A 15,965-nucleotide genomic window follows, 5' to 3' on the forward strand; every position below is an offset into this window, starting at 1 on the left:
CAAAGTGGCAAAAATTAAAGACAAAGAAAAATTATTGAAAGCAGCAAGGGAAAAACGACAAATAACATATAAGGGAACTCCCATACGGTTAACAGCTGATTTCTCAGCAGAAACTCTGCAAGCCAGAAGGGAGTGGCATGATATACTTAAAGTGATGAAAGGGAAGAACCTACAACCAAGATTACTCTACCCGGCAAGGATCTCATTTAGATTCGATGGAGAAATCAAAAGCTTTACAGGCAAGCAAAAGCTAAGAGAATTCAGCACCACCAAACCAGCTCTACAACAAATGCTAAAGGAACTTCTCTAAGTGGGAAACACAAGAGAAGAAAAGGACCTACAAAAACAAACCCAAAACAATTAAGAAAATGGTCATAGGAACATACATATCGATAATTACCTTAAACGTGAATGGATTAAATGCCCCAACCAAAAGACATAGACTGGCTGAATGGATACAAAAACAAGACCCATATATATGCTGTCTACAAGAGACCCACTTTAGACCTAGGGACACATACAGACTGAAAGTGAGGGGATGGAAAAAGATATTCCATGCAAATGGAAATCAAAAGAAAGCTGGAGTAGCTATACTCATATCAGATAAAATAGACTTTAAAATAAAGAATGTTCCAAGAGACAAGGAAGGACACTACATAATGATCCAGGGATCAATCCAAGAAGAAGATATAACAATTATAAATATATATGCACCCAACATAGGAGCACCTCAATACATAAGGCAACTGCTAACAGCTATAAAAGAGGAAATCGACAGTAACACAATAATAGTGGGGGACTTTAACACCTCACTTACACCAATGGACAGATCATCCAAAATGAAAATAAATAAGGAAACAGAAGCTTTAAATGACACAATAGACCAGATAGATTTAATTGATATATATAGGACATTCCATCCAAAAACAGCAGATTACACGTTCTTCTCAAGTGCGCATGGAACATTCTCCAGGATAGATCACATCTTGGGTCACAAATCAAGCCTCAGTAAATTTAAGAAAATTGAAATCATATCAAGCATCTTTTTGGACCACAACGCTATGAGATTAGAAATGAATTACAGGGAAAAAAACGTAAAAAAGACAAACACATGGAGGCTAAACAATACGTTACTAAATAACCAAGAGATCACTGAAGAAATCAAAGAGGAAATAAAAAAATACCTAGAGACAAATGACAATGAAAACATGACGACCCAAAACCTATGGGATGCAGCAAAAGCGGTTCTAAGAGGGAAGTTTATAGCTATACAAGCCTACCTCAAGAAACAAGAAAAATCTCAAGTAAACAATCTAACCTTACACCTAAAGAAACTAGAGAAAGAAGATCAAACAAAACCCAAAGTTAGCAGAAGGAAAGAAATCATAAAGATCAGAACAGAAATAAATGAAATAGAAACAAAGAAAACAATAGCAAAGATCAATAAAACTAAAAGTTGGTTCTTTGAGAAGATAAACAAAATTGATAAGCCATTAGCCAGACTCATCAAGAAAAAGAGGGAGAGGACTCAAATCAATAAAATCAGAAATGAAAAAGGAGAAGTTACAACAGACCCCGCAGAAATACAAAGCATCCTAAGAGACTACTACAAGCAACTTTATGCCAATAAAATGGACAACCTGGAAGAAATGGACAAATTCTTAGAAAGGTATAACCTTCCAAGACTGAATCAGGAAGAAACAGAAAATATGAACAGACCAGTCACAAGTAATGAAATTGAAACTGTGATTAAAAATCTTCCAACAAACAAAAGTCCAGGACCAGATGGCTTCACAGGTGAATTCTATCAAACATTTAGAGAAGAGCTAACACCCATCCTTCTCAAACTCTTCCAAAAAATTGCAGAGGAAGGAACACTCCCAAACTCATTCTATGAGGCCACCATCACCCTGATACCAAAACCAGACAAAGACACTACAAAAAAAGAAAATTACAGACCAATATCACTGATGAATATAGATGCAAAAATCCTCAACAAAATACTAGCAAACAGAATCCAACAACACATTAAAAGGATCATACACCATGATCAAGTGGGATTTATCCCAGGGATGCAAGGATTCTTCAATATACGCAAATCAATCAATGTGATACACCATATTAACAAATTGAAGAATAAAAACCATATGATCATCTCAATAGATGCAGAAAAAGCTTTTGACAAAATTCAACACCCATTTCTGATAAAAACTCTCCAGAAAGTGGGCATAGAGGGAACCTACCTCAACATAATAAAGGCCATATATGACAAACCCACAGCAAACATCATTCTCAATGGTGAAAAACTGAAAGCATTTCCTCTAAGATCAGGAACGAGACAAGGATGTCCACTCTCACCACTATTATTCAACATAGTTCTGGAAGTCCTAGCCACGGCAGTCAGAGAAGAAAAAGAAATAAAAGGAATACAAATTGGAAAAGAAGAAGTAAAACTGTCACTGTTTGCGGATGACATGATACTATACATAGAGAATCCTAAAACTGCCACCAGAAAACTACTAGAGCTAATTAATGAATATGGTAAAGTTTGCAGGATACAAAATTAATGCACAGAAATCTCTTGCATTCGTATACAGTAATGATGAAAAATCTGAAAGAGAAATTATGGAAACACTCCCATTTACCATTGCAACAAAAAGAATAAAATACCTAGGAATAAACCTACCTAGGGAGACAAAAGACCTGTATGCAGAAAACTATAAGACACTGATGAAAGAAATTAAAGATGATACCAACAGATGGAGAGATATACCATGTTCTTGGATTGGAAGAATCAACACTGTGAAAATGAGTATACTACCCAAAGCAATCTACAGATTCAATGCAATCCCTATCAAATTACCAATGGCATTTTTTAAGGAGCTAGAACAAATCATCTTAAAATTTGTATGGAGACACAAAAGACCCCGAATAGCCAAAGCAGTCTTGAGGGAAAAAAATGGAGCTGGAGGAATCAGACTCCCTGACTTCAGACTATACTACAAAGCTACAGTGATCAAGACAATATGGTACTGGCACAAAAACAGAAACATAGATCAATGGAACAAGATAGAAAGCCCAGAGATTAACCCATGCACCTACGGTCAACTAATCTATGACAAAGGAGGCAAAGATATACAATGGAGAAAAGACAGTCTCTTCAATAAGTGGTGCTGGGAAAACTGGACAGCTACATGTAAAAGAATGAAATTAGAATACTCCCTAACACCATACACAAAAATAAACTCAAAATGGATTAGAGACCTAAATATAAGGCTGGACACTATAAAACTCTTAAGCGGAAAACATAGGAAGAACACTCTTTGACATAAATCACAGCAAGATCTTTTTTGATCCACCTCCTAGAGTAATGGAAATAAAACCAAAAATAAACAAGTGGGACCTAATGAAACTTCAAAGCTTTTGCACAGCAAAGGAAACCATAAACAAGACGAAAAGACAATCCTCAGAATGGGAGAAAATATTTGCAAACGAATCAACGGACAAAGGATTAATCTCCAAAATATATAAACAGCTCATTCAGCTCAATATCAAAGAAACAAACACCCCAATCCAAAAATGGGCAGAAGACCTAAATAGACATTTCTCCAAAGAAGACATACAGACGGCCACGAAGCACATGAAAAGCTGCTCAACATCACTAATTATTAGAGAAATGCAAATCAAAACTACAATGAGGTATCACCTCACTCCTGTTAGAATGGGCATCATCAGAAAATCTACAAACAACAAATGCTGGAGAGGGTGTGGAGAAAAGGGAACCCTCTTGCACTGTTGGTGGGAATGTAAATTGATACAGCCACTATGGAGAACAATATGGAGGTTCCTTAAAAAACTAAAAATAGAATTACCATATGACCCAGCAATCCCACTACTGGGCAAATACCCAGAGAAAACCGTAATTCAAAAAGACACATGCACCCGAATGTTCATTGCAGCACTATTTACAATAGCCAGGTCATGGAAGCAACCTAAATGCCCATCAACAGACGAATGGATAAAGAAGTTGTGGTACATATATACAATGGAATATTACTCAGCCATAAAAAGGAACGAAATTGAGTCATTTGTTGAGACGTGGATGGATCTAGAGACTGTCATACAGAGTGAAGTAAGTCAGAAAGAGAAAAACAAATATCGTATATTAACGCATGTATGTGGAACCTAGAAAAATGGTACAGATGAGCCAGTTTGCAGGGCAGAAGTTGAGACACAGATGTAGAGAATGGACATATGGACACCAAGGGGGGAAAACTGCGGTGAGGTGGGGATGGTGGTGTGCTGAATTGGGCGATTGGGATTGACATGTATACACTGATGTGTATAAAATTGATGCCTAAAAAAAAAAAAAAAAATGCCTCGCATATTGATCCGATGGTCTCATGTAACATATTGTGAACACTCTTAAATGTAAATATTCATTATGTGATTTTGTATGATTTATCCTTAAATCTCATAAATGATATAGTTGCATGTTACAGTATCATTTCTCGATGATTCTAGAGAAATGTATTTTGCATCTATTGTTTAGAAGTAGGGGCTTCCCTGGTGGTGCAATGGTTAAGAATCTGCCTGCCAATGCAGGGGACACGGGTTCGATCCCTGGTCCGGGAAGATCCCACATGCCGCAGAGCAACTAAGCCCGTGCACAACTACTGAGCCTGCGCTCTAGAGCCCGCGAGCCACAACTACTGAGCCTGCGTGCTGCCACTACTGAAGCCGGCGCGCCTAGAGCCCGTGCTTTGCAACAAGAGAAGCCACCACAATGAGAAGCTTGCGCACCACAATGAAGAGTAGCCCTCGCTCGCTGCAATTAGAGAAGGCCTGCTCACAGCAACGAAGACCCAGTGTAGCCAAAAAATAAATAAATACATAAATAAATAAATAAAATAGAAGTAATAAAGTAATCAAAAAGAGATGTAATATATGTTCAATAGTTTGGGAACATAAAAGGTCAAATTTAAATATAATGTGACAGCAGTTTCTATCTTAAGTAGTTTTAAAACTTTATTACATAACATACCCGTGTTCTTATAGTGTAAATATGTACCATGCCAGTGGACCTCTGTTGTGATCAGGCCCAAATCTTCTTTTTAGGTTTGATCCAGAGCGGTTTGATGATGAATCGGTAACGAAGACTTTCTCCTTGCTTGGATTCTCAGGCACACAGGAATGCCCAGAGCTGAGGTGAGATGATAGAGAAACGAAAAGGAAAGGAAAGATGCTAGACTTTGTACTTATAATTTTGTTTATCACTGTTGATGAGAATGAACAATCTATATAGTTAAAGTATAGTTGTTAATCTTTAGTAACCAGTTGACTTTTTTCCTGACTAGGTTTGCATATATGGTGACCACAGTACTTTTGAGTGTACTGGTGAGGAGACTGCACCTACTTTCTGTGGAGGGACAAGTTATTGAAACTAAGTATGAACTGGTAACATCATCGAAGGAGGAAGCTTGGATCACTGTCTCAAAGAGATATTAAAATTGTATACACTTAACTTTGTTGAGGGAAATGACCGTTTAGAAAATATGTATTGAATCCTTTTATAAGCCAAGCATCATTGTATAATATAAACACCTATTAGTACTTCATCATGTGAATTTGAATTTTTGTATATCAGTTTCTTAATGCATCATATACTTTTATACTTATTGCATCAATATGGTGATAATTTTAATGGGAGGACTTCTACTTTTAACTTTTGTTTTATCAGTTTCTATGTCATTGTTTTCAAGTTCTTAGCCTTAGTTTGATCTCTAAAATTAATATTCTTGAAGAGAAGCTATTTTTCACAATAATATTTTAAAAATATTCATAGAAGAGAAAAATAACTCATATTCACACTTTCAGTAAATCCTCTTAAAGGGGACTTTACATAAAAAGGAAAAGAAAAAAAGGACTTTATATAATTTTATTTATTAGATTAATATTTTTATTTTCTGAGTATAAATTAGTTTGTGTTTAATCATTGTTATTAGGTTTGAGTAATTCAGTGAATAACATACCTTGTATTTGCTTGTATGCCTTCCCAGACAACAGTGTTTATTTCATGACTTATACATTGCTCATCATTTTGAACAGTTCTGAATCATTTGGAAAATAATACAGTTAGTTCTGAATGTGTTTTGAAGTGGTGTCCTTCCTAAGTAGCAAACTAAGAGTGAGGCTTGTCTGTCCTTTTTTTGCTGGAAATTGTAGTAGCACTATATTACTCCACTAATCATCATTTGTGGAAAAAATAAATTCCTGAATTTATTTATTATTATGTCATATCCTAACCATAAGAAATGAGAGAGCATTAACTAAAAACTGAAACCAAATTTAAAAGAAAGAAAACAAAGATGGGTGAAAATATTTGCAAAATATATGACAGAAAGGGATAATATCCATATTACATATAAAGAGCTCATACAAATTGGTAAGAAAACATACAGTAGATAAATGGACAAAACAGCTTTTATAAGGGGAAACAGCTAATGAACTTTTAGAAAAATGGTCAGTCTCACTAGTAAGCAAAGAAATATTGGGGATTTTTCAAAAATAAGTATCTTTCAAATTTACATTTTAGTACTGGTAAGTTTTATATTTAATGCTTTTTTATTGACAGCATTGTATTTTAGTTTGCTTTCTTTGGTTACACTGTTCTTGAAGAATTCTTTTTTTAAAATATGTTTTTTTAAAGATAAAAGGAGATATGAAGGAAATATGCCAAGTGCTGATAGAGAGGAAAGGAAGAATAGTGATAAATGTTTGCAGATGGGCTTATTTTTGACACTGCTGAATTTCTCTTGTAATTTTAGTTTCAAGAATGTACCCTAGTTATTGAGTTATTTTATGTTGTGTTTATGGTTATATAGCTAACATCTTAGACCTAGTAATAAGTAGTTAAACATAGAAACTAAGTAACTAGATGCAGCCTTTATTTCTGACAAAAACATTTAATTTATGGAATAATTTAAATTCTGAAACTTTTAAGTGAAATGTATTCTTAGTTCCTAGCATCATGTTTCTACAAAGGCATGTTGTTACATTTATTCCCTGTCACCTATCATATTCTATGGTTTTGCATATAAAGAGCATCTTCCTTTGTTATCCAAGTAGCTTAATTGGTTTGGAAACTGGCACTGGAAGGTTAGAGTAGCCAGTTGATATGTAAACCAAGTGTCAGTAAAATCAGATGAGGTAAGTGGAATTTTAAAGCAAGGGAGACCTGATCATCCATGATCAAGGCAAAAACAGGGTAACTGAACCAGAGTCAGGGTGTTGGCATGTTGCCAATAGTGAGACAATGTATAATAATGATGGAATCGAGGAAAATAGAGCATAGAAGAATCAGGTAAATAAGCATATTTTATCCAGAGTTACGTAAATAACTTGAAACATTAAAAATAAGTCATTTTTCTAGAGGATTTTTAAAAAATAAAAAATACTGTTAATCATATGTAAAATAAGTTATCCATTCACTGTTGTTCTTACGTGGCCCTTTGTATTTGTCAAATGACCTAAATTTTAGTAGCCTCAGTGTTACTGATGGCTCGTAGCATGGCTCTAGCAGGACTCTTAAGTTTTATAGCTTTTTGGCTTTTTAAAAACTATTTCTTCACTGATTTTGATCTACATTCTTTTTGATAGTTCAGAAGTTTATTGTTAAAAACATCAACACAACACATTTTTATGGAATGAAAGGGCTCTTCCACACTTTGTGCTAATAAAATTCAAAACAGAATTAATTCTGTGCATATGTTTGGGAAAAATGAAAAACTCACATGCTGTTTGGCCCACAAATGTGCAGTTTCATTTTTTGATATAAATAGATTCTATCTTATTTATAGACTTAATATCAAAATTTATTTGTTTTCTTTATATTAAAATAGTTTGTATTTTAAAGACAAAATGCTCTATTTTTTATTGGAAAATTATATGGGTTTATTGTAGAAAAATCTAGGAAACATAGAAGCACAAAAATAGGAAACTCCATCACCACTATTTGAACTTAACCAGTGTTAAGCTTCTGAGGTGGATCCTTCTACTTTTTAATCCACATGTAATTTTTACAGACATATTATACACAATGTTCTCTTCATTTAATATGTTATGAACCAGTAGTGTTTTCCACAGCTGGAACATTACTATTCTCCTCACTCAGAATGTAAGCACAGACTTGTCAATCTTTTTCTCTGCCTCTTTCCCTTCTCAAATATTGTTATTCTTTTCAACTTTAAAAATGGCCTTACTTCTCCATCTATTCTATCAAAACAGTTATATATTAGTAGAACCAAGTTGCTAAAGTCATAGCATAATCTAGGTGTTACAATGAGCATTTAAGAAATGAAATTACTCCATTATCCTAAGAAAAATCTTCAATATAATTAAGTTCAAATTAGGATAGCATTTCATCTTTTAAGAGGACATTTTAAGAATCTTTGTTGTTGTTTTTGGACTCTGGAGGAAACAGATTAAAATTCTTCCCTGAAGACATGTTTATTTTTTTCTCCAGACCCATAAAAAGTACTGTTACCCTTTATAAAATGTACCTTTTTTTCACATGCGGTTATGTTGACACACTGAAAACTGCTTAAAAAAACATAATTCTACTGAGTGTGTAAAAGTGAAGACATGGCCGGTAGAATCAAGGAGTCATTTAGTAGCTGTGAGAAGATAGCTGCGAGAGAAATGGACACTATTTTCAAGGGTGGGGTTTTATATTGTCAACAAGTTGATGCTAACGACCTAATTTTTCTTCTTAGCCAGTCCTATGCCTGTTTCCTAAGTTCCTAAGACCAATGATGAAGGTAGAAGGGCAGGAGTTGGGGGAAGGGAGGCAGTGACAACAAAGCAGTTGCTGTTATTGCAGAAGTCAGAAAATCAGCGTGCCAAAAAGGCTGGATACTGTGTTGCTTTGAGCGTTGTCAGTGATCTGCACTGATAAAAAGGAGTGAGACTGAAACTTGCCAAAGTAGAACAAGGGACTGGAATGAGCATTTGTTAGAAACCAAATTCTTTATATACCCATCTCATTTAGTCCTTAGAAAGTAATAGTAGGTACAGGTAGGACTAACTAAAATAGTTCTTCATTCCTGCTAGAAGAAATACTGTAAATAAAGACAGCAAATACTAGCTAAGAAACAGTAAAAGATCTAAACTTCAGATTATCTTAATAGCTTCAGTGGGGTTTAGTGGGGTTTTTGTTCTTATTTAAGAGAGAACCGAGCAATAGTTTCAAATGATGTACAGTTCATAATAGCTAAAGAAAATGATTAAAAGAGTAATGTAACAGCAGTATTAAAAGAAATCTCAAAGGAAACTAAATACTGCCAACTCAACTGCCACTTGTACAACTGTTCAAATTTTTTCCTGTTCCCACATACGTATATTTTTACCTATTGCAATCAGAACAATTTGGTCTACTTTTCATTTAATTCATTTCAGACATTTTCTTATGTTACTTCAATTTTGTAAGGTCTTATTTTGGGGTGGGAGTAGACTTTAAAATTACAATAGAAATCAATTTCATGTTTGATTTATAGAATTTTATGACACTGAGTGAATGGATAATTGTAAAATTTGAGCTGGGAGCCATTTTGTAAAACATCCAGACAGTAAACAAAAGGCAGGAAATGACATTCCTTCTTCCAGTTGGCTTCCCATTCAGTCAGTTTACAGTTTGGTGGCTGTCTTTCTACAGATTGGGAATGGATCTTGTTATAGCATGGATAAACTGCCAGGAGCAAATAAGTCACAAATAATCCTGTTTGGTAGTTTTTAAAAAAATCTACATTTATATACATCTAAAATACTTGCAAATTCTTGTTTTAATTTTTAACACGATAGTAGTGAATGAAACTTACTTTGTAACTATATCATAGATAAAGTTGTAACGTGCCTGTCTCCAAAAAGGCAATCAGTAAATATTTTTGAAGAAATGAATGAAATCTTCATTGAGGTTTTCTCTGTATATAGAATAAAGGAGATTATTGAAGTTACTTAATAGTTGAAGAAGATTTCCAGATAGCCAAACTACCTCTAATGCTAATAGCACTTTGTGATATGCTAAGTACCCCATTGCTGGAAGTATTTAGGAAGATGTTGTATGGACATCTTTCAGTGATGCCTGTATTAGGTGTGAACATAGGTTTATAATAGCCTATAGTTCTACAAAATATCAACCAAAATAGTTGGTAAGCAAGTAGTCCTTTGTTCCTTCTATGTCTTATCACTAGATCATCATTAAAACTAGGAAATGTTTAAGGATCAGAGTTTTTTTATTAGGTTAGCAACAGCATTATTTCCCAAAGTGTGTCTCATGGTACCCTATCCTATGAGATACTCTGAGAAAAAGTTTCCTTGATCGTATTCATTCTCAGTTTATATATATATATTCTTTCTCAGAATGCGTATTAATATATTGGAAGAGCTGAGAAGTTCTACTGTAAGGAAACCTGTTTTAACTTGGTGTAACACTGAGTGTTCCAAATGTATTTGATGAAGGTACCCCTTTTTCAAGTTATACCTATTATCCTGAAAAACCAGTGTTTCATGGAGATGTAGTGTTCAATAGATCTATAGATGTCGTGTCCAAAATGATCTACAGACAAAAGGAGTCTAAAGGAACATCTGTCTTAGGTAGTTCTTTAACCTATGCATGGTGCAGAGATTCTCCAGACTAGGAGTGACCGTATTAGAACCAAGGCACCTGAATTCCATGTTCTCTCACTCCCTCACCTCCTCCTCTTTTCCCTGTCAGAGGACAGAGCCCTCTTACTCTCCTGACTCTGTCCTTCTCCTGACTTCCATTTCTGTCCAAAGAAATGTGACCCATTTAGTTAGGCAACACTTTTTTATTGGTCACTTAATGTGTGTCAGATCTTATTCCAGATGCTGGGGATATAGCACTGAGCCAGACAGGCATGGAATTTACTGTGTTTTCTCTCTTCTGTGCTTCACCCCAGGAGGAAGAACCCCAGAGTCTCATGTGCCAAAGCTTAACATTCTAGCACTTGAGCTTTCTAGGTCCTGGGTTTGGAAGCAACTCAAGGACCCTTTAGGTTAGTGGCTGAAAGGGACAAAGGAAGGAACTTGTAGTTGACTACATGACAAAGAACAGAAGGCTTCAGTTACAGGCTGTAGAGGCGGAAGAAGCACAAGGAACCGTTGGGAGTCAAACCATTCTTTTTGTTACTTTTAGTTTATGAGCAAGAGAAACTACATATCTTCTCAAGGAAAACTGTCAACACTGATGCTGAATAGAAATACTGGAGATTGTTCAGAGTGAGAAGAAACAAAGCTAGGAATTGGTTTGACTAGGTTAAAGAGCAATATTGATTATAGTCATTTGTATGAATTGTTTAATTATACTGCAGCAGTAGGTGTGTTCATCTTTCATGATTTGTTGCTGTGTTGCAAGGTCAGCAGCTAATAGATAATTGATTTTTAGAGCTTAAAAGGACCTTGTAGAGATTATATGGCATAGCCTGCTCACAATTTAAAATTTTGGAGGGGGCAATCTAGGGCCTCTGGGAGTAGAAGAGTAACATTATTTGGCTTTCATTTTGGATTTTCTCATAGCCTTCCAAAGATAAGTGCTTAAGTCAGTGCTATTATTATATTCATAGGATTTTGTTAAGCTTTCAAGGAAGTGTAGATTCAAAGGGAATTGGAAAAAATTTGTTTAATATTCTTGATACAGAGCCTTTGAGGGAGATGCAAATGTGTTTTGAATGTTAAATTTACTTAGATTTAAAAATACATATCTTCAAGCGAAGTTGCCATGACAACCTTTCTTAATGTGTGTATGAAATTTATGTCTGTCTCTGAGGTTTTCATCTTTCTCAATACAGGGTTTAATCACAAGAATTGGGCACTGTGGTGTATTTCTATCTAGGTGGTGCCCTGTGGGAATTATATAATTTTGAGAAATGCAAATCAAGCATCAGAGCAGTTCTGTAGCATGGTGATCCCACCAAGGTAAATGTCATCTTGTTCTCTCCATGATCAGAGATTGATCTGGCTTCAAACTCACAATGAAATTCTGGATTGAAATAGAACCATGAGTCGGTTCTGAGTTTCTGTTTTTTTCATATTTAGAGGATTTGTAGGAGGGCCCTAGGAGGTTTGGGAAATTTTGGACTAAATCTCTTGGATAGCCCCCAAACTGATCCAGTCTCCTTGGGATCATCTAAATCTAATCCATAGTATAGGTTGACTCAGAACCACAAGAGACAGCTCTATAATGGCCAGCCATGTGCACAGAGACACCCCAGAGACTCCTTCTGGCCTGAACTCCAATCCAGCAATCCTAGAGAGATACCATTATCAGACCTCTTCACTTACTTTTACCTCACTTCAGATACACTTGTCTATCAGTCTCTCTTTTGCATGTCAGGGGCCAGGAGAAGAGTACTAGGATTTTGGACACCCAAAGTTTAGGAGAAAGGAATTCTCATCCTCAATTCTGGAAATATGAATTTATTAAGCAGTAGAATAAGGGGGTAGTCACTGGTACCTTCTGGTAACTATGAGTTGACTTTGAGAACTCTTAACATGGCTGCCTGAGATTTTGAGATGCTTGCTAAAGAGCTATGTTTGTTTGTGTTTTATATTTTAGTTCTTCTGTGGTATAGTAAAAAATAATAATAATAATTTTTTTTTGCAATTTAAGAACCCCTGAAGATAATTAATTAAATTGAGATTAGAAGTATGATCTACTAATGTGCCAGCTTTGAATTTACTTTAGTCTTAATAGACTTTGTAAAACTATGTTACATTTAAGAGACTCCACGGATATGTTCTAATCCAATAGCCTTATAAAAGGGGGAAATGAAAGCTGAGAGAACTTATTTTATATGAGAATTTGCCCAGGCTAGCACAATTTTTTTTCCGCAAACTTGTTCAGAATGTGATTTCCTTTTGGTTTCATATTATTCTCTAAAGGATGAATTTAAAACCAAGGAAAGGCCCCCTAAGCAAAAAGAATTGCCTAAATTACTATACTATGCTATTGATAACTGGGAGAAATAGGATAATAGTCTCCGATGTTTATAAAGGTTTGGGGGCTTATTTTTATTGTAAGAGGCACAATCAGGGCCAACTACATAATTTGTATGCCCAGTGCAAAATGAAAATATGGGGTCTTAGGTGGGGATGAAGTCAGTCTCCCCCCTTCCCACCATTGGGTCTGCTCTTTTAACCTATGGTTGATGAGAGACCCCCTCCCCACCCCACCCCCAAGGGATTGAAGTCTCCATGCTGGGACAATGTTGTTTACCTGGGTCAGGGGTAGGCAGAGGAGCCCCGCCCAGTTACCTGGTGAACATGCTGTGGTGTGGCCAGCCCAAAGCAGAGATGACTTCTTCCTTGCCCTGCCTCAAAATGCTGCAGAGCAAACTGCTGGCTGGACCCCAGCCCTCCCCACATCTGCTCCCAGGCCCCCATTGGAGGGTAACGTGGCAGAAAGTGGGCCTCCTTCATCAACTCTCCTCCTAATGCAATCTTACTGCTGCTCTGGGTAGAAGGCAGCAGTGGTAATGGGCAGGGATGGTTAGAGGGAGGGCAGGCAGGGTGCAGGGCACCGGGGAGCGGGAAGCTGGTAACTGAGAACATGTCTAGGGAGGCAAGGAAGTAAACTCTAAGCCCCGGGAGTATACTCCAGGGTCCCAGTGGACTTCACTTACAAAATACAAATTCACAAATAAAATTTGAGAATTTCACTGCAGTGCCTTCAAAGTGTTATACCCCAACATAGGGTCCTCCTGAGGTGTGGGCTTCTGTGGGACTGCACTGGTTGCAGCCCATGAAGCTCGCCCTGGACGCATCTGACCTTACACAGCATGGTGCTGTGACTCAGTGGTTTTTGAGGGCTGTGCCTCCTGGTTGTATGCTAGTTGTCCTTGCAAATACCCATAAATGTCTTTTTCATGATTTATCATCAAGCGATTTAAAACTCTCTAGGATGTCTTAAAATTATTTACAAAATAGGCAACAAATAGATGCCAAACTTAAAAGCAATTTGATAATACAGATTTTTATTAAAGTTGCAAAAGTGATACAGTACACTAAAAGTCTCTTATCTGAAGCCCCATTTCACTGATGGAGCTCTTACTTTCCTGTATTTTAATAATTGCCAAACATTTTCTGCTGGAAGGTAAAATGGGATTTTCCCCCGAAATATCTTTATAAAACCCTATGAAATATTTCAGTGATATGAGTCATTCACTTATTCATATGGTTGGACATCTAGATAATAGAAATCTGTGAGAAATATATTGTTAATTCCTGTGGAGGAGGAAGGAAGAAATCCTACTGATGTATTTTAAGTGTAGTTAAATTCAGTATTCCTTGCCATTTTAAAATACCAAAGTTATTCTCTTCTGCTCCTTTCTTTCCAAGAGGCTACAGAAAATTACTTTGACAAGGAAAATCATGAGTCACTTTTTTTGCTGTTAACCTCTTCTACATTGCATTTCATGAACATAGCAATCGGTGGTCAATGATATTCTTAGTAACCTTGTACTATACAAGTGAGACTTATTACCATATACCATTGATGTTTAGTTAGCAATTTTGTCAAAGTATAACCTCTTTGTTTGCAATATTACTGAAACTGATAAGAAACAGATTATTATAAAAAAAATTAGCAGCTTTGAAAATCATACATGCTGCAGTGAATATTCAGCATACAGGTTCTAATGGTATTAAAGCATAATCAGAAAAACTGGTATATTTCAAACTCTTAGCAATTCATGTTATTAAGTGAAGGTCAATATAGTTGTCAGTAATAAAAACCTACTTAGTACATTTTGAGGCTTGACGCTCTATAAAACCTTTAACATAATTTAAGACAAAGTGTGAACAAAAGTAGCTAATTTTAGAAATCCAATTTTTGTGAACTGATTGGTGATCTGTCTGCTGTGGGAAAGAATGATCTGTTTTATGCTTTAGCTCTGAAATTCACTGTTTTGGTGGGGGAGGGATATGTAAAACCAATTTTAGTAGAAACTTAAAGAATTGAGGACTTTTTATTCTTCGAAAATATAAGCCTTTCAAGATAAATTATCTACCCCGTTGGTTATGTCTATACACAGAGATACGTTGTCATGAAGAATTTCAGGTTTATATTGTCCACATTCATGGTTTGATGGAAAAACTTTTTTCCTCTTTTCACTTTTCACAGGAAAGGGAGCTATTTTGTTGTCTCTTATAGGAAACTATTATAGATTCTAAATATTTAAATATAATCCTTCCAGGTTGTATCTTGGGTATATGTTATTTTCTCTCCTTTCAAGAGTAATTTCTTCTTGAAAAATGCTTTTTATTGGGTATTGGTTAGTATGAGGGGACTATTGTTGATTTTGTTAGATGTGCAACAATATTGTGGTTATGTGGCAAAATATCCTTGTTTTTTAGAGATATATAATAAAGTATTTAGGGGTTAAATGTCATGATTACTGTAATTTTCTTTAAAATTCTGTATCATAAGAATAATATAAGGTAAAATAGAAGCCATTGTTACATCTCATCAGTGGATGTTTGTGTATTCATTACACCATTCTCCATACTGTATGTTTGTAATTTCCATAATAAAGAGACAAAAAAATGACTTTCAATAAAAATGAAAAAAATATGTATGAGACTTGTGGACTCCTGACTTCCTGAAAATGGGAGGGGATTTTTTTTTCTTACAGACTAGTTTTGGAGGATTCTTTGTATTCTTTCCAGTCATTTTTAACTTATTTCTTAAAATGTGTATTCATATAGCTATAGAGCATGGAATGCTCTATTGCACAGTAAAGCTTTTTTTTTTTAGTAGTTTGGTACATTTTTAACCATTAAATAAGTATCCCTAAAATTGAGACCAAAGTTTATATCACTAAAACTGAAACCCAAGTTTCAGATGATAAAGTGTGCCTGAAAATATAAGGCTTGGATCCCGGTCATTTATC

General features: G+C 35.5%; 1 protein-coding gene across 1 annotated transcript in view; it reads left to right on the top strand.

The window, feature by feature from the left end:
- LOC103012933 (cytochrome P450 20A1) overlaps positions 1-15,648 on the top strand; it is a 78,219-nt gene extending 62,571 nt beyond the window's left edge. The window contains exons 12-13 of the mRNA XM_057551351.1: positions 5,119-5,208; positions 5,358-15,648. Of these exons, the coding sequence (XP_057407334.1) occupies positions 5,119-5,208; positions 5,358-5,508 (241 nt within the window). The 3' untranslated portion in view covers positions 5,509-15,648. The remainder of the gene's footprint in view (positions 1-5,118; positions 5,209-5,357) is intronic.
- The last annotated feature ends 317 nt before the right edge of the window (positions 15,649-15,965 follow it).

Source organism: Balaenoptera acutorostrata, chromosome 8, assembly GCF_949987535.1.
Source record: "Balaenoptera acutorostrata chromosome 8, mBalAcu1.1, whole genome shotgun sequence".
NCBI classification, from domain to species: Eukaryota; Metazoa; Chordata; class Mammalia; order Artiodactyla; family Balaenopteridae; genus Balaenoptera; species Balaenoptera acutorostrata.